The sequence below is a fragment of the Bos taurus genome, chromosome 18, assembly GCF_002263795.3.
Source record: "Bos taurus isolate L1 Dominette 01449 registration number 42190680 breed Hereford chromosome 18, ARS-UCD2.0, whole genome shotgun sequence".
Classification (NCBI taxonomy): domain Eukaryota; kingdom Metazoa; phylum Chordata; class Mammalia; order Artiodactyla; family Bovidae; genus Bos; species Bos taurus.
In genome coordinates this window covers 59,167,536-59,186,785 of record NC_037345.1, presented here as the reverse complement: position 1 = coordinate 59,186,785, position 19,250 = coordinate 59,167,536, and the positions used below count along the sequence as shown (strand labels likewise).

The 19,250-nt window shown below is 40.9% G+C and overlaps 1 protein-coding gene across 3 annotated transcripts in view; it reads left to right on the top strand.

The window, feature by feature from the left end:
* Positions 1–19,250, top strand: part of LOC787858 (zinc finger protein 160) — a 45,814-nt gene that overhangs the window by 13,392 nt on the left and 13,172 nt on the right. The window contains exons 2-3 of one of the 3 annotated variants that reach the window (XM_059877177.1): positions 5,578–5,623; positions 6,433–13,837. The exons of 1 other annotated variant lie outside the window; for it this stretch is intronic. In XM_059877177.1, coding sequence (XP_059733160.1) covers positions 8,498–9,475 — 978 coding nt within the window. In that variant the 5' untranslated portion in view covers positions 5,578–5,623; positions 6,433–8,497 and the 3' untranslated portion in view covers positions 9,476–13,837. Of the gene's footprint in view, positions 1–106; positions 13,838–19,250 lie in introns of those variants that run through there. One more of the 3 variants, XM_010815363.4, reaches the window with a different exon arrangement.

Genomic DNA, 19,250 nt, shown 5'->3' with positions numbered 1-19,250 from the left:
GTTCAGGATGGGTATCACTTTTGGTGTAAGATCATGTGTTCAACATGAAAGAATTTATTTATGAATTATAATTAATAGGATACCTATGGTTCTTTATATCTTGTAGATATGTCTGATACACATATAAGCCAGAAATTACCGACAAAAGTAAACAGTGATAAAGGAGAAGTATTTCACACAGTGATGTTGGGAAGACCTGAAAGCCGTGAAATCACAGATTTTTTCCTCAGAGAGATCCAGGAAAATTTGCATGAATTTGAGTGTCAGGGGAGAGATGATGAAAGAAATTACAAAGGAATGTCTATAACCCAGATCAAAAATCTCACTAACGAAATTGATCGGCACAGTAGAATTGCAGTGGGAAATAAGCATGTTGAAAATAGGCATGGATTAAGCTTTCAAGATGAACTGCCGATACTTCAACCTGAAGGGAAAACATTTGAATGTATTCAAGCTCTGAGGAGTATCAACAGTAGCACGTCAGATTTACCACTTCAGAGAACTCCTAGTTTCTGCACCAGCATTTCTGATATATGTGAGAGTGCTGTTATGCACCCTTCAGTACTGGCACAAGACCAGGAAGCACACACAGGAAAACCTTACAAATGTACTGAGTGTGTCATGACCTTTGTTCAGGACTCAGAACTCACTGGACATCAAAGGATCCATAGAGAGAAACCATATAAATGTGATGTATGTGGAAAGGCCTTTAGTCAAAATGCAAGACCTATAGTTCATCAGAGAATTCATACTGAAGAGAAACCCTATAAATGTAATGAATATAGCAAAGCTCTCAGTGCACATTCAGCCTTTACTGACCATCAAGCAGGTCATACAGGAGAGAAACCATATAAATGTAATTTATGTGGCAAAGCCTTCAGTCACATGTCTTATTTTACAGTTCACTGGAGAATTCATACTGGATATAAACCTTACATATGTAATGAGTGTGGCAAAGCTTTTAGTGCATATTCAGACTTAACTAGACATCAAGCAGTTCATACAGGAGAGAAACCATATAAATGTGACATATGTGGAAAAGCCTTTAGTCAAAATGCAACACTTACAGTTCATAGGAGAATTCATACTGGAGAGAAACCATATAAATGTGATATATGTGGCCGGTGCTTTACTCGAAATGCACACCTTGGGATTCATCGGAGAATTCATACTGGAGAGAAACCATATAAATGTGATGAGTGTGGAAAAGCTTTTAGTGCACGTTCAGACTTAAGTAAACATCAAGCACTTCATACAGGAGAGAAACCATATACATGTAATTTATGTGGCAAAGGCTTCAGTCTCAGGTCTTATTTTACACTCCACTGGAGAATTCATACTGGAGAGAAACCATATCAGTGTGATGTATGTGGCCAGTGCTTTAGTCGAAATTCATACCTTAGGAATCATCGGAGAATTCATACTGGAGAGAAACCCTACAAATGTAATGAGTGTGGCAAAGCGTTCAGTCAGAGTTCAGGCCTTATAACTCATCAGAGAATTCATACTTTAGAGAAACCATATAAATGTGATGAGTGTGGCAAAACTTTTAGTGCACATCCAGACTTAACTAAACATCAAACAGTTCACACAGGAGAGAATCCATATAAATGTAATTTATGTGGCAAAGCCTTCAGGTACAGGGCTTCCTTTGCAGTTCATCACAGAACTCATACTGGAGAGAAACCATACAAATGTGATGAGTGTGGCAAAGCTTATAGTGCACGTTCAACCTATATTTACCATCAAGCAATACATACAGGAGAGAAACCATATAAATGTACTTTGTGTGGCACAGCCTTCAGGTACAGGACCGACTTTTCAGTTCATCAAATAATTCATAATGGAGAGTAACCTTACAAATGTCCTGAGTGTGGCAAAGTCTTTAGTCAGAGTTTAGTCCTTACAGTCAATCAGAGGGTTCATACAAAAGAGAAACCATGTAAATACGATACGTGTGCCTTACTCAAATTGCACACCTTGGAATTAATTGGAGAATTCATACTGGAGAAGAATCTCACAAATGTAATGAGTGGCAAAGCCTTTAATGCATGTTCAGCCTTAACTGACCATTAGGCAGTTCATACAGGAGAGAAACCATAGACATGTAATTTATGTGCAAAGCCTTCAGTCACAGGAATCACTTTTCAGATCTTCTGAGAATCCATACTACAGTGAAAACTTACAAATGTGATGAATGAAGTAAAGCATATCATCTGTTTGACCCTCAGAAAAGTCACACTGGAGGAAAACCACACAAATGTGTTATATGTGGCAAAGCTTTGATTCTATGTTCAGACTTAAGTAACCATCAGGTAATTGATTCTGAATTGAGATCTACCCATATCGTGAATGTGGCAGGTGTTTTGGAAGGCATTCATTTCTTACAAAGCAAGAGAAAATTCATGCTGGAGAGAAGCCATACATTTAGAGTGCAGTCAATCTTAAGTGGCCAGAAGGTAATTCTTATGGAGGGAACCATATAAATGTAATGTGTGGCCGGGTCTTCAGTAACAGGCCTCATCATTCACATCATCAGAGAATTCATAATGCAGAGACACCTTACAAACATAAGGTGGGGCACAAACTGGAACGTACTTTACAAATGCATTGGGGGTGGAAAAAGTTTCACCTTGAGTTGGATGCATTTGACAACAAGAGTTCATAATGAAGAGGAGTCATGGAAATGTGTGGGCAAGGGCTTTATCCAGGCTCCATGTGCACTAGACCTCAAATTACACGTCTTTCAGAGAAACTACACAGATATAATGTGCACACTAAAACTTTAACCCAAAGTTCAAATCTGTGAAACATGAAAGAATTTATATTGGAGAGCAAGCTTGTACAGGTAATGAATGTTGTATAGTATTTTTCATCAGATATTCACACTTTGGGCATAATGAGGTAATTTATGCAGATCAGAAACTGAACAGTTATACTGAATGTGAAAACACTTCTAAAAAACCAGTATGTCTTCAAGATTCACCAAGAAATTCATATTGGGGAGAATCCTTATAGATATAATGAATTTGCTAAGTTTTTAGACCAGTTCTTACAGCAGGCCACACATCAGACAATTCATATTAGGAATAAATAAATCTTTAGTTCTCCAACATTAACCTCCAATACTATTGCAGAATAATTATATTAAATATGTTGAAACTTATGGCATGAGGTGTATATTAAATATGTTGAAACTGAAGGACATGTAGGAAGATAGCCCAGTATCTTCAGTTTGTAAAGTATTTAGTTAGTGGAGTTTTCTTGAGAAGGCCATATTACTATTGAGAGGGTAACAGGCAGGAAGGCCAGGGGTCTCCAAACGGAGGAAATAAGCTGCAAGTGTCAGACATTTTTATCTCTTTTAAGCAGCAGGAGGAAACAAACAAGCGATATTTTTTTTCCTTCTCTATACAAATTTAAAAGGAGGTTTCTCTTAAAATACTGTGTTGCTATAATGACACCTGGTTTCACCTGAGGTTAACTATTCTCAAACCTTGAGTTAACCAATGCATTTTTCTTATGGAAATGTTTGTCTTAAGCTATGGTAATGTACTGTGCATTTACCCCAGACTCTGTCTTCAAGTCGGTTCGCCTAATGGCTCAGAACCTACTTGACAAACCAGTGTGTTATACTCGGATATTGTTCCCCTAATCTATGTAAACGAAACTATTTGTATAGTATTCTGCCCTTTCTACAAGATTCAAGTCAATCGTTTTATGGCTCAGGATGACTCATTTGGTGCCAAGATTATCCCAAAATACATCTTATGGATGAAGGGCCTGGTGCCATTCTGAGTTTTAAGACATTCCTTTCTTAACAGACTACTGGTGACTATATAACATCCAGCTGAAGAGTAGCAGGGGGGTACTCTTTCTGCCCCCTTCTGATGCCTATTTCAGAAGGTTTCTGTATCTCCTTTATACTTTAATAAAACTTTATTACACAAAAGCTCTGAGCGATCAAGCCTTGTCTCTGGCCCCGGATTGAATTCTTCTCCTCCAGAGGCCAAGAATCCCGGGGTCTTTTTGTGGTTCAGCAACAACCTTTCACTATGACTTTTCTGCAGTAGTTTGAAAACCTGTAGCTTTCTTACAGGGCCTTTCATGATGGTCTCTGCAGAGGAATTAGTAAGATGAAGAGGCTAACCTGATTAAGTGTGGTTCATTCATATCCATCTTTCCTGAGAAAACAGGGACACTGAATTATTCAATTCACTGTTGCATGAATTGGCATCAGGTAAGGGCAGAGAATAATGTAAAACTGTGCCATAACTTATCATGCTTGTTATGTTCAGGGCACCGTTCCATACATAGACCACAGCCTGTTGTAGGACTGGGTGCTATACTATCTGACCATTGAGAGAGCAGTTATCTGAGTGGAAATTTAATCAAAAGAAATCAAATAGTATGTATATGTGTATGATTGACATTTAACTGCTGCCATTCCCATTTGCTACTGTTTTATTCAGAATGTATCATGGATATCCTCTTGATTCATAAAATGTAATCACTTTCTCCACAACCCTGGATGAATCATGTTCTTCCCACCAACAGGGTTTTATCCAACCTCAGTATTTTGTAACATATGGTAACAATGCAGTGTTAGGCTCTTGGGGCTGAAACAATCTATGAGAATTGCTTTCCACAGTGGAACCAAAGATCACGCACTTTGGGAATTACATATTCATAATTTGCACTTGAGTTACTCTGCTTCAGAACATTCAGACAGCTGTAATTTAAATACCATAGCAGTGCATTTTCAGACTCAAAATATATTTAAATAGAAAAACTGTGGCATTCCCCAGCAGTCCAGTGGTTCAAACTCTACACTTCACTGCAGAGGGGACAGGTGTGATTCATGGTCAGGAAAGTAAGATTCTGCAAGATGCCAGGAAGCCCGCCCCACCCCCCACCCCCCACCAAAAAAAAAAGTACAAAAATTTGAACTTAGAAATTTTAAAGATCTAATTGAAGTTGAATGATTCATGAATCAGGCGGCACCCTATCTAGTTCATTCAGAGGTGCTCAAAGGAACTGTACAACATGGAAGGCTTCCGTAGGTAGAAACTAGATAGGACAAGAAAATTATTTGCAAACACATTGCTTCAGGTTTGGTCTCCTGTGCAGGGGTGTAGGCAGGAGGAGGGTGTAGCCAGTGTCTTGCCCTGCAGATTACTGCACTAGTGTCCTGGAAATTCCAGTCAGTGACTCCTGGTCACATTTTTAAGCAGGCAGACACCGCAGTGAAGTGTTGATTTGCCCTCCTGGAGGCAGTGGCTCCACCTTGCACCTGTCTCTTCTTTTTAACACAGCCTGAACCTTGCGATGCATCAGTGAGTGTGCCCTGTATGAATAGGTGTCTTCATGTTCTTTCTGTATTGCTTGACATGAAGAGAAAATAAGCATATAGTTGTTTAGTCATGAAGTCGTGTCAAACTCTGTGACCCATAGACTGTAGCCCGCCAGTCTCCTCTGTGGAATTTCCCAGGCAAGAATACTGGAGTGGGTTGCCATTTCCTCCTCCAGAGGATCTTCTTGACCCGGGGATCAAACCTTTGTCTCCTTCATTGATAGGCAGACTCTTTACTGCTGAGCCAGCTGGGAAGCCCCAAATAACAAGGTGAGTCTTTAAATTTTAATGATAGATATTCTAAATCTACTATCAAGGCAGGAAAATGAAAAATACCCATTTTTGAAATGTCATTTGTACCACTCCACCTGAAAGTGAGAGATAAAGGCTTGTAGATGGAAAATTATTTTAAAATTTTATTATGTAAACTTTTTAAGGTTTGTTTTGAAAGACATGAAACAGTTTTTTCTTACAATCTTCAATTTTTTCTTTTTTATTTCCACACATAAATTTTCAGTAAAGATCACTCTAATGTAATGACTTCCTTTACTCTTATGATAACTTCACAAACATAGCCATGTGTATTCTTAATTTCTCAGCCACTGTGCAGCAAGGCAAGGCCATGAGACCAGTTTTGCCAAATACAGTGTGAGTGCAAGTGATGCATTACTCATCTGAATGATGTTATAAATAAATCACCCAGGGAACTCCCTGGTGAACCAATGGTTTGATTTCTGTGCTTTCACTGCCTGGAGGGCCTGAATTCAAGCTCTGGTCAGGGAACTAACATTCTGCAAGCTGCATGGCATGTCCAAAAAAAAAATCACTAAGACCCTTTGTCAATTTCCAACTGGATTAATTGACCCAAATGTGGCCTAGCTATTGCTCCAAGCAATTACTGATGCAATATCAGTGTAGTTTTCTACCAGCCTGTAAATTGTTTTTTTAACTTAAGGTCTGTTTAATGTGAGGATGATTCATTTGTTTATTTTTGGCTGTGCTGGGTCTTATTTGTTGGGCTCAGGGCTGCTCTCTAGTGGTGCTCGGGCCTCTCATTGTGGTGACTTTTCTTGTTGCAGAGCACGGATCTAGGTCATGTGGGCTCAATAGTTGTGATGCTTGGACTTAGCTGCCCTGTGATATATGATGTCTTCCTGGACCAGGGAGTTAACCCGTGTCCCCTGACAGGTGGATTCCTAACCACTGGACCCACAGCAAAGTCTCTTATCTAATGTTTGTATAAGCACCTGTGAGATCCATTGAGGGGAAGCTGAAACCACAAATTCTCCCAGATTGAATATTTTGTGTTTCTTTGGTTTTAAATTACGGGGGTTCTTAAGGTTAACCATTATACGTCTTTGTATTCACCTTTTAATTTGATCTTTTCAGAAATACAAATAAAACTATTTATAAGAAAGCTGTTTCTGTGTGTGTGTGTGTGTGTTTGTGCGTGGGCGTGCACGTGCACGCTAGGTCACTTCAGTCCTGTCTGACTCTTTGCGACCCTAAGGACCGTGGCCTCCCAGGTTCCTCTGCCCTTTTGTCTCCTGCACTGGCAGGCATTCTTTACTACTAGTGCCTCCTGGGAAGCCGAAAGCTGTTGCTAATGAGCTCTAAAAAATGTTACAGTTTAGAGGTTTCTCTTATTTAAAGGATCCACCATCTGGCTATTGAGAAGTAATAGTCCAACAGCCCCTCAAGGCGATAAGACATGTCACCACAAGAGGGTGCAAAGAATGCGGCCTTCAAAATAGTCTAAGAAAGTGAAAGCCCTTGTCCAAGCAGACAAAAGGAAGGTTAAAATAATGGCAGGGACCATTAATGGCTGGGACCCCTTATGACAAATTCCCCTGAGAGCTGGTCCAGTCTATTTGGCTGCCAAATATAACCCTGTGTGTACCTTCCAGACCAAGTTCTCAAAACAGAACAAAATGCCTAAAAAGATCGGGTAGAACATTGATATCACAAAGGTACAAGGAGAGAAATGCAGGTTCCTCTTAGAAGGACTTAATCATTTAGGGTCAGAATTCTGAAAAGATGTTTCACAAAACTGGTTTTCTGTAGCCAGTTTTGGAATGTCAAAAGGAGCTCTCCTGTTGGCCAGACATAATTTAAAGCAGCTCCCATTTTTAAAGCAGAATTTCCTTAGTACCCAGTTAAGTACTCCCAACTATAAATTCCATACCTACATAAAGCTGGCTCAGGTTTGCTTAGAGGTGGGAGTCCTGATGCTTCTTATCTTGGTCAGTACAGATCACTCAGTGTTGGTTTTTCTGCTGTGCTGGATCTTTTGCCTTGCATGGGCTTTCTTTAGTTCCAGCAAATGGGGGCTACTCTGTAGTTGCTGTGTGCAGGCTTCTCATAGCTATGGCAGTGAGCCTACTGTAGCCCACTAGGCACTAGGAGAAAAAATAAAGTCACTTAGTCGTGTCCAACTCTGACCCCATGTACTGTAACCCTCAGAGGAGCCTGGTGGGGTCGCAAAGAGTTGGACACGACTGAGTAACACTTTCACTTTTTCTCCTAGTTTTCAGATCTCCCTGTTATTGATTGATCACCCTGAATTTTACTTGGCAGTGTATTAACAGACTTAGTTCAAACACACTGAGTGGGACTCTCAAACTTATCTGGACTTGCTGAGGAGGTGGATGGCCCCATGAGGCGCTTACTGATGTACCAAGGTCAGTATCTCCAAAGCACAGACTGGTGCCTGTTTTTCTGCACTGTCGGTGGGTCACTGTAGTGTCTAATGAGCTTGATCCTTGAAGAACTGGGATGTCAAGACAGTTTTCTCCTTATAGGTGTTAGTAGGAAGTAGCCGGTTGTAACAGTTGTGTGTTTCACATTCTAGCTTGTCATCCCTACACAAATCCAGTTCTTTACTTAAACTGCTTAAATTAATTCTAATTGCATTAATATCTGGGTTTCAAGGTCCAGCCACCACCCTACATTAACCCCCAGCCCCACCACCACACCAGGTTTCAGTTCCCAGGCATCTCAATCCCTTCAGCCTTATCAGGACTCCTGTTAAGAATAAACCTTACTTTACAGTGCAATGATCCCACAGAATTTTAAGTTTTTACTTTAAAACTGTTCTGTGACAGTTACCTAAACTAGGGAGGAATCAATGGTGCAACACAAGACATGGAAGACCCTAAAATATTTCTAAGCAGGTCAGGAAGCAACAGAACTGGACATGGAACAACAGACTGGTTCCAAATAGCAAAAGGAGTACGTCAAGGCTGTATATTGTCACCCTGCTTATTTAACTTATATGCAGAGTACATCATGAGAAACGCTGGGCTGGAAGAAGCACAAGCTGAAATCAAGATTGCCAGGAGAAATATCAATAACCTCAGATATACAGATGACACCACCCTTACGGCAGAAAGTGAAGAGGAACTAAAAAGCCTCTTGATGAAAGTGAAAGAGGAGAGTGGAAAAGTTGGCTTAAAGCTCAACATTCAGAAAACTAAGATCATGGCATCTGGTCCCATCACTTCATGGGAAATAGATGGGGAAACAGTGTCAGACTTTATTTTTTGGGGCTCCAAAATCACTGCAGATTGTGATTGCAGCCATGAAATTAAAAGATGCTTACTCCTTGGAAGGAAAGTTATGACCAACCTAGGTAGCATATTCAAAAGCAGAGACATTACTTTGCCAACAAAGGTCCGTCTAGTCAAGGCTATGGTTTTTCCAGTAGTCATGTATGGATGTGAGAGTTGGACTGTGAAGAAAGCTGAGCGCCGAAGAACTGATGCTTTTGAACTGTGGTGTTGGAGAAGCCTCTTGAGAGTCCCTTGGAATGCAAGGAGATCCAACCAGTCCATGCTAAAGGAGATCAGTCCTGGGTGTTCTTTGGAAGGAATAATGCTAAAGCTAAAACTCCAGTACTTTGGCCACCTCATACAAAGAGTTGACTCATTGGAAAAGACTCTGATGCTGAGAGGGATTGGGGGCAGGAGGAGAAGGGGACGACAGAGGATGAGATGGCTGGATGGCATCACTGACCCGATGGATGTGAGTCTGAGTGAACTCCGAGAGTTGGTGATGGACAGGGAGGCCTGGCGTGCTGCGATTCATGGGGTCGCAAAGAGTCGGACACGACTGAGCAACTGAACTGAACTGAACTGAAACCCAGACAAGCTGTCTTTTGGAACCAAAGGAAGAACGTGCACCCGCTTGGCCCCGCCCCTCTCGGCAGGAACCTTCTCAGTGGCCTCTGCTCAGGCCCAGCCCCCAGCTCCTCTACCCTCTTTACCCAGGTCCACAAGTTTCAAGCAAGTTCCAAAACCGTGACTGAGGAGCTGAGGTCACTTGTTGGGAACATGAGGTACATTTTTTTCCCCCTAAACCGTGCCTGGGTGTCCCCTCTTCTCCATTTAGGAGGTCTTTGGACTGTAAAATTACCCTCACCTGCTTCTCCACACCGAGTAATTTCAGTTTTGGCCCTCAGAGGCCGGACTCATGTATGGATGTGAGTATGGATGTGAGAGTTGTGCTACAAAGAAAGCTGAGCACCGAAGAACTGATGCTTTTAAACTGTGGTGTTGGAGAACACTCTCGAGAGTCCCTTGGAATGCAAGGAGATCCAACCAGTCCATCCTAAAGGAAATCAGTCCTGAATATTCATCAGAAGGACTGATGGTGAACCTAAAACTCCCAATAGTTTGGCCACCTGATGCGAAGAGCTGACTCACTGGAAAAGACCCTGATGCTGGGAAAGATTGAAGGCAGGAGGAGAAGGAGATGACAGTTGATGAGATGGTTGGATGGCATCACTGACTCAATGGACATGAGTTTGAGTAAACTCCAGGAGTTGGTGATGGACAGGGAGGCCTGGATTGCTGTAGTCCATGGGGTCACAAAGAGTCAGACACGACTGATCAACTGAACTGAACTGAACTGAACTGAGCACCATGGGAGAAACTGGTCACAAAATGCCTCCCAAACACTAGCTGAAATGAAAGTCAAGAGGGAAGGGATGGGAAAATAGCTCTTTGCATCAGGTGGCCAAAGTATTGGAGTTTCAGCTTCAACATCAGTCCTTCCAATGAACACCCAGGACTGATCTCCTTTAGGATGGACTGGTTGGATCTCCTTGCAGTCCAAGGGACTCTCAAGAGGCTTCTCCAACACCACAGTTCAAAAGCATCAATTATTTCGCGCTCAGCTTTATTCACAGTCCAACTCTCACATCCATACATGACCACTGGAAAGGCCATAGCCTTGACTAGACGGACCTTTGTTGGCAAAGTAATGTCTCTGCTTTTTAATATGCTGTCTAGGTTGGTCATAACTTTCCTTCTAAGGAGTAAGCGTCTTTTAATTTCATGGCTGCAGTCACAAAATACAGTTGGAATCCATAGTCATTCCCTTCACTGTCTGCTTGTTCAACTCTAATCACTTGACCTTCAAGCACCTGATCACAGCCAACTCCCAAATTAAACATTTCATTTCACCATTTTGCCATTTCAGTTTTTTTCATGGAAGTGAACCCCACCCCTAAAGAAACTCAGCTTCTTCGTGTTTATGCTGCACCTACTTTGTGCACGTCATGGCATTTACGAGCATCATGTCACGAAAGTTTGAAAACAACCCACTGATTCATACGTGCCTTGGTGTAAAGAGGACAGACAGCTTCTGGGAGCACCTGTTGATTTACCAGATGGGATGCTGACCAACCTATGAATCAATGAATAAGGGCAAAGAGATCTTTAACATTTACTTTTGAAGACCAGTGGGCCCTGACTGCAGGAGCCCCACAGCAATAGGGAAAACAGAGACTTCACTCTTAACAGGTGCAGACGAAGGCTCATGCACACTGAGACAAAGCTGAGATGAAGGGCAAAACAATCGTTTGCTAGGATCCTGGATGGTGAGACCTGCCTGCTGGTCTTGAAGGATCTCTGGGGGCTGTGGGGTGTGCTGTGGCTCACTGTGGGGACCCAGATCCTGAGGGCGAACTATGAGAGAGCACTCATCTGCGTGAGGTCTCCATCTTAGCCTGACATTAGCTCCACTCAGAACCTGTAGGCTACAGCAATGGCGCCCCTAAGGCCAAAGGATGAAAGGGCCAGGATGCAGCTCTAACCATCAGCAGACAGGCTGTCCAAAGACTTCCTGTACACATGCCTTTCAACGTAATTCTACCCACAAAAGGGTCAAGACCCAGTTCTAACCACCACTGTGCAGGCACATGCCTCCAGACCAGCCTAAGCCATCAAGGTTGTTCAGCCACTCAGTCGTGTCCGACTCTTTGTGAACGCATGGACTCTAGCACGCCAGGCTTCCCTGTCCTTCACCATCTCCTGGAGTTTGCTCAAACTCATATCCATTGAATCGGTGATGTCATCCAAGCCTCTAGTTCTCTGTCGCCCCTTTCTGCTCCTGTCCTCAGTCTTTCCCAGCATCAGGGTCTCTTCCAATGAGTTGGCTCTTCACATCAGGGGGCAGACACCAAAAGCAAGAAAAGTAGAGCCCCACAGCTTGAAAACAGAGTCCACAAATAACACGTGGGACACCACCCTGGGATTAGATGTCCTCTGGCCCTTGGATTGGGAGAAGGGTTCCTGGGATATCTCCTGCAGGGGGCCATTTCTCCAAGGTCAAGAAACGTAACTACGCTACCAGATAGATTAAAATACAAATAGAAATTTACACAAAAGGAGGTGACAGAGGAATATGTTTCAGAGGGAGGAACAAGACAAAACCCCAGAAGAACTAAATAACATGGAGATAGACAATCTACCTGAAAGAGTCCAGAGTAATGATAGTAAACATGATCAAAGAACTTGGGAGAAGAATGCACGACCTGAGAAATGGGAAGTCTTTAATGAAGACTTAGAAATATATAACAACCAACCAAACAGAACTGAGGAATATAGTAAATGAAAAAAAAAAAAACACCCCAAAAAACAGAAACTAAAATGAATCAGAACAGGCTAAATGAGGCAGAAAACACATCAGTGAGCTAGAAGAAAGAGTACTGAAAATCACCACTACTGAACACAATAAAAAAGAATAAAAGGAGGACATTTTAAGAGACCTCTGGGACAACAAGCCACTAATATTTGCCCTGTAGGAGTCCCAGAAGAAGACAGGAAAGATAGAAAACAGCTGAAACCACTCTAATCTGGGAAAGTAAACAATCACCCAAGTCTAAGAAACACCAAGCGCCCATATCTAAATAAAAACTTCATAGTAAGGAGAAGCCAAAAATCTGTAATAGATACACAATCAAAATGCACATGAAAAAACCCTCAACATCCTGAGACTGTCCACTGTGTCAGGCTCCTTGGTGCACCCATTTACCAGGTTGAATTCTGCCCAATGCATCAGTCATTCAATAAAGCTAATTAGGGACTTCCCCAATGGTTCAGTGGTTAAGAATCTGCCTGTCAATGCAGAGCATATGGGTTTCATCCTTGGTCTGAGAAGATCCCACATGCCACAGGGCAATTAACAGCGTGTCCATGCTTTAGAGCCTGTGAGCTGCAACTACTGAGCCCTCGCACCTAAAGGCTGTGCTCCCCAACAAGAAAAGCCAACACACAGCAACTAGAGAAAGCTTGCATGCAGCAACGAAGACCCAGCACAGGCAGAAAAAAAAGAAAAAGAAAATTAGTCCTTCAAGTTTATTTGATGCAATTTTTGTACATTAATGGAAGTTGGTCTAAAATGCACTGCTGTGCTATTTGGATTACAGTCATATGAATGTTCTGGTATAGAGTGTAGAGAGAGTAACTTTAGTTACAAATTATGACTATGTAACCCCCAAATTTTATGTTGTTTGATTCCATGGTGACAAGAAATTGTTCTAGATTTATTTAAACCTGAGAGCCTAATGGTACCTTCTTAGCTGCTGTTATAAAGTACTGAAGTGAGACAAAACTGTGTTGATGGAATAAACATGATTCATCCAGGGTTGTGACACAATGTTTATATTTTATTCATGGAAACAGGAAACTGATACATTCAGAATGTAGTTCTTTGAATACAACAGTAGCAAATGGTAATGACAGCTGTTAAATGCGATTCATACACATACACATATTACCCTGGTTCTGATCAAATTTGATGCTCAAAATAATTGCTCTGTGCCAGGGGATGTTCAACTTTAAGGGATCCAATATGTTATTTTCTTCTTTTGTGTGCCGTTTCTCAAGGACTCTCTATTCCTTATCAGTTCCTGGAAAACAGGAACGAGCAGAGCTGCACTCAGTTCTCAGGACTGAGATTGTGAGAAAGGGCACCTGCTTGGATTCCTTTCAGTGACTCCCTTCAGTGACCTTTTACTTAAAGGTAATCTATTCAGTTATGCCCCTCTTCCTCAGGATATGGAATGCTTTCTGGCCCTTTGAAGATTGTTATTTGCTTGGCTTTGTTTTTGCTCAATTTTTTTTTTACTGCCTAAAGCTGCCTTGTATGAAGATATATAAACATGCATTTCTGCAAATAAAGCACCCTTGTTTCACTCGAGACTTGGGTCCCCTGCTTCCTTCTCATTGACTCCATTTCCCAGGTCCCAGTCTACAAAGATCATGACAAGTGGTGCCCGAACAGGGACCTGGTGAACGCCCTTGGCAAGTGGATGGAGTGACTGTTAGGACCTATGGAGGTTGGTAAGTGAGGGGTTATAGAGCAAACGGCAGGAAAGCCCCACCACTTTTCTACTTTACTTCATCATTTATTTAAGGTTCAAGGACTTTTGGTTTTGTGTCAATGGATAGAGGCTTGTCTCCAAACAGTGGTTAAATATAATCCCTGGTTCCCTGATGAAGGCAGTTTCGATTTAGAAATTTGGAACTGGGTTAAAGAAAATGTTGAACAAGCTGCAAGATGGGGAGAAAATATTCCAATAAATTTCTGGCCCTTGTAGACCAGCATTAAAGCTGTGATCTTGCCATTTCAAGGCAATTCTAGCCCCCCTGATATTCGTCAGCAGGCGGAATGCTCATTATACGAATATGAATTAGATGATAAGACTTTACAGAAGGCCCAATTAGAGCAACATAAAATGTTTCAAAACTGTCCCACCATCCCTGCTCCGGCTGTCCCAAGCGCTCCTCCTCCTCCTCTTGTAATGGTCCTGAAACCGAAGGTCCCCTCAATTAGAGGACAAAATTAATCTGATGATGATTCTTCTGATGCTCTCTGACACTAAAGCCAACATTACTTTTTTTGATGACAATGATAAGCCCCTAACACACACTCATATTTATGAAAACAGACGATCCACTCATTCTCTTTCACGACGAAGGCTTTCTGATTTACTGGCTTTGCAATCTCGAGTCTATGAGGCTGATGATCTTTTTGCCTTTCCTGGTTAGGAAATGTTTATGCTCAAGGGCAACTAATACTGCAATATGAAGGCATTGATTTTTCTCACATGCAACAAATGAAAAATGCTGTAACTATGTACGGCCCTCATTCACCTTTTACGAAAGAACTTCTAAATGCTATGGCATCTTCTGTTGGAAATTTTATTCCTTATGATTGGTGAATTTTGAGAAAAGCTCTTCTTAAACCACAAAAATAACTTCAATGGATAATGTGGTTTCATGATGTGACCCGAGATCATGCCAATTCTAATGCTTGAGCTGGCACTCCCCAAAACCAAATTACTTTAAAAATGTTAACCAGTATGGGGCAATTTGATTTGGTGAAAGCTCAGATACAATGCCCTCCTTTGTTGCATGAGCAATTGAAAGAAGTTGCCCTTGAAGCTTGGGATCAAATTACTCATCAAGGGGAACCTAAAAGTAACTACACAAAGATATTACAAGGGCCTAATGAAGCCTATGCTGATTTTTTACCTAGACTGGGAGTTGCTATCTCCCATAATGTTGTCCATAATGTTGTCGGAGAAGAGACAAGAATGCAATTAGAAAAACTACTTGCATATGAGAATGTGAATCAGGAGTGTCAAAGAGCCACCACTCCAATTCATGAGACCGGGAATGTTATTGATTATTTGAAGGATTGTCGCAACTTAGGATCAGAAACTCAGACAATGCAAATGTTAGCTGAAGCAATGGCTGCTGCCTTTAAAAAGGGGAATGAAGGTGGTTTTGTTTGTGGAGATAAGAGCCATTTAAAAAAGAACTGCCCTAAAAACACACACACACACAAATAAAACTACTAAAAAACTTCCAGGAGTCTGCCCTCAATGTCATAAAGGGGTACATTGGGCTAAAAAATATCGATCTAAGTATGATGTTGAAGGGAACCCTATTTCAGGAAACTCAAAGATGGGAACTCCCCGGGTCCCCATCAACAAAAACCAGGGGCAAACTCCATCTTTTCCCTCAAACCTTCAACATCCAGCAATGCTGCCATCAATATACCAGCCCTAAATGATTTTCTTCTTTTTCCTCAAGCAGTCCCTTCTAGAATACCTACCGGACTTTATGGACCCCTACCCCCACAAACCTTCGGCCTTATACTTGGCCAAACTAGTCTGACTTCTAAGGAAATGGGTATCCACCCTGAAATAATTGATTCAGATTATAAGAAAAAATATTCAAATTATGATGTCCTCACAGATACTATGACAATTCAAAAAGGGGGACAGAATTGCCCAATTACTTCTTTTACCTTACGTTTGTATTAACTCTTCTAATGGTAATCGAAAAGGTGGATTTGGGAGTACAGATCAAAAGCAATCCTTATGGACATCAATAGTATTTGAATATGCATGACTAAATATAAATATCAAAATTAATGGCAGAAGATTTTCTGGTCTTCTTGATACTGGATCTGATATTACCATTATTTTCAAACATTTATGGCCCAAATCTTGGCCTATACAGAGACTTTCTCACCAAATTGCAGGGATTTCTCAAACCAAAATACAAGAGGTTTATCAAAATGTCCAAATATATCCATATGAGGGACCAGTAGGCCAGCCTGCAACATTACAACCTTATGAGATAGATGAACCCCTTAATTTAATAGGAAGAGATTTACTTATGCAATGGCAAACTCAAATATATATTCCACATTTTTCCTAGGGGCTACCACTCATTTAACAAACAATACAATTATTAAAATAACTTGGAAAAATGACGAGCCTATTTAGACAGAGCAGTAGCCCTTTACAAAAGAGAAATTTGAAGCTGCTAAAGAACTTATAGATACACAATTGAAACTAAAACATATTGAGGAATCTTGTTCCCCTTGGAATTCTCCCATTTTTGTAATAAAAAAGAAACCTGGCAAATGACATCTTTTAACAGATCTTCGAAAAGTTAATACATCTATGAAACCTTTGGGTGCATTACATCCAGGAATTCCATCACCTACCACTATTCCTCAAAACTGGTATATTATTATTACAGATTTACAGGATTGGTTTTTTACTATACCTTTACACCCTCTAGACCCAGACAGATTTGCTTTCTTTCTTATCATAATCATTTCGGGCCTCATAAACGGTATCAGTGGACTGTGTTGCCTCAAGGAATGATGAATTCTCCCACCATGTGTCAAAATTATGTAGCCAAAGCCCTTGCCTGTGAGAAAACAATTTCCTGACTTTCTTATTATTCATTATATGGATGATACATTGTTTTCAGCTCCATCTATTTTAGAAACTCAACAGATGTTTGACATAGCTCAACAATGCTTAAAAGCTTCTAAATTAATCATTGACCCTGAAAAGATTCAAATATCTACACCTTACTATTACTTAAGATTTGTTGTTAATAGACAACATATTACTCCCCAACTAACACAGATTCGTGTTAATAAATTATTAACCTTGAATGATTTTCAAAAACTTTTCAGTTCAGTTCAGTTCAGTCGCGCAGTCGTGTCCGACTCTTTGTGAACCCATGAATCACAGTACTCCAGGCCTCCCTGTCCATCACCAACTCCCGGAGTTCACTCAGACTCACATCCATTGAGTCAGTCATGCCATCCAGCCATCTCATCCTCTGTCATCCCCTTCTCCTCCTGCCCCCAATCCCTCCCAGCATCAGAGTCTTTTCCAATGAATCAACTCTTTGCATGAGGTGGCCAAAGTACTGGAGTTTGAGCTTTAGCATCATTCCTTCCAAAGAAATCCCAGGGCTGACCTCCTTCAGAATGGACAGGTTGGATCTCCTTGCAATCCAAGGGACTCTCAAGAGTCTTCAACACCACAATTCAAAAGCATCAGTTCTTCGGTGCTCAGCCTTCTTCACAGTCCAACTCTCACATCCATACATGACCACTGGAAAAACCATAGCCTTGACTAGACGGAAGTTTGGTGGCGAAGTAATATCTCTGCTTTTGAATATGCTATCTAGGTTGGTCATAACTTTTCTTCCAAGGAGTAAGCGTCTTTTAATTCCATGGCTTCAATCACCATCTGCAGTGATTTTGGAGCCCCCAAAAATAAAGTCTGACACTGTTTCCACTGTTTCCCCATCTATTTGCCACGAAGTGATGGGACCAGATGCCATGATCTTAGTTTTCTGAATGTTGAGCTTTAAGCCAACTTTTTCACTCCCCACTTTCACTTTCATCAAGAGGCTTTTGAGTTCCTCTTCACTTTCTGCCATAAGGGTGGTGTCATCTGCATGTCTGAGGTTATTGATATTTCTTCCGGCAATCTTGATTCCAGCTTGTGCTTCTTCCAGCCCAGCATTTCTCATGATGTACTCTGCATATAAGTTAAATAAGCAGGGTGACAATATACAGCCTTGACGTACTCCTTTTGCTATTTGGAACCAGTCTGTTGTTCCATGTCCACTTCTAACTGTTGCTTCCTGACCTGCATATAGGTTTCTTAAGAGGCAGGTCAGGTGTTCTGGTATTCCCATCTCTTTCAGAATTTTCCACAGTTTATTGTGATCCACACAGTCAAAGGCTTTGGCATAGTCAATAAAGCAGAAATAGATGTTTTTCTGGAACTCTCTTGCTTTTTCGATGATCCAGCGGATGTTGGCAATTTGATCTCTGGTTCCTCTGCCTTTTCTAAAACCAGCTTGAACATCAGGAAGTTCACGGTTCACATATTGCTGAAGCCTGGCTTGGAGAATTTTGAGCATTACTTTACTAGCATGTGAGATGAGTGCAATTGTGCAGTAGTCTGAGCATTCTTTGGCATTGCCAAAAACTTTTAGGTGATATAAATTGGATTAGACCCTCTTTAGACATTACAAATTATCAACTGACTAATTTAACACTTTAAAAAGAGATCCCAATTTAAATAGCCCTCTTTCACTTTCACAAGAGGCACGAGAAAAACTCTGTTTAATACAAAATAAATTGCAAAAAGAATTTCTTACTCATATTAGACTTGATTTACCTCTAGAATTATTTATACTCCCCTCTCTCCATTCTCCCACAGGACTTTCTACCCAACAAGAATACCCAATAGAATGGATTTATACCCATTTTAGAGGGACAAGGTCACTTACACCCTATCTTGATTTGATCACTCTAATCATTATCAATGGAAGAAATAGAACTAAGACTCTAATTGGCTCCAATCCTCATAAAACTGTAGTACCTGTTAGTAAATCTCAATTCGAGAACACATTACAAACTTCTACCGATTTCCAAATAGCCTTTCTGGAATATTTTGGAGAAATTTCACTTCATTATCCTTCTAACAAACTCTGGAATTTCTTCGAAAATACTGAATTTATTATCTCTCGCATTGTCACATCACAACCTATACCTCAAACTGATGTTTTCTATATAGATGGGACTAAAAACGTCAAAGCCTCATTCTGGTCTCTCAAAGAGTCTTTTATACTAAATTTCACTCTGCTCAACAAAACGAATTATATGCTCTCATTCAGGTTATTCACCTACATTCTTATCCTACTAATATAGTTTCTGGCTCCTTATATTCAGTTTTTGTATTAAGAAATATAGAAACTTCTACCATAAATTCTAA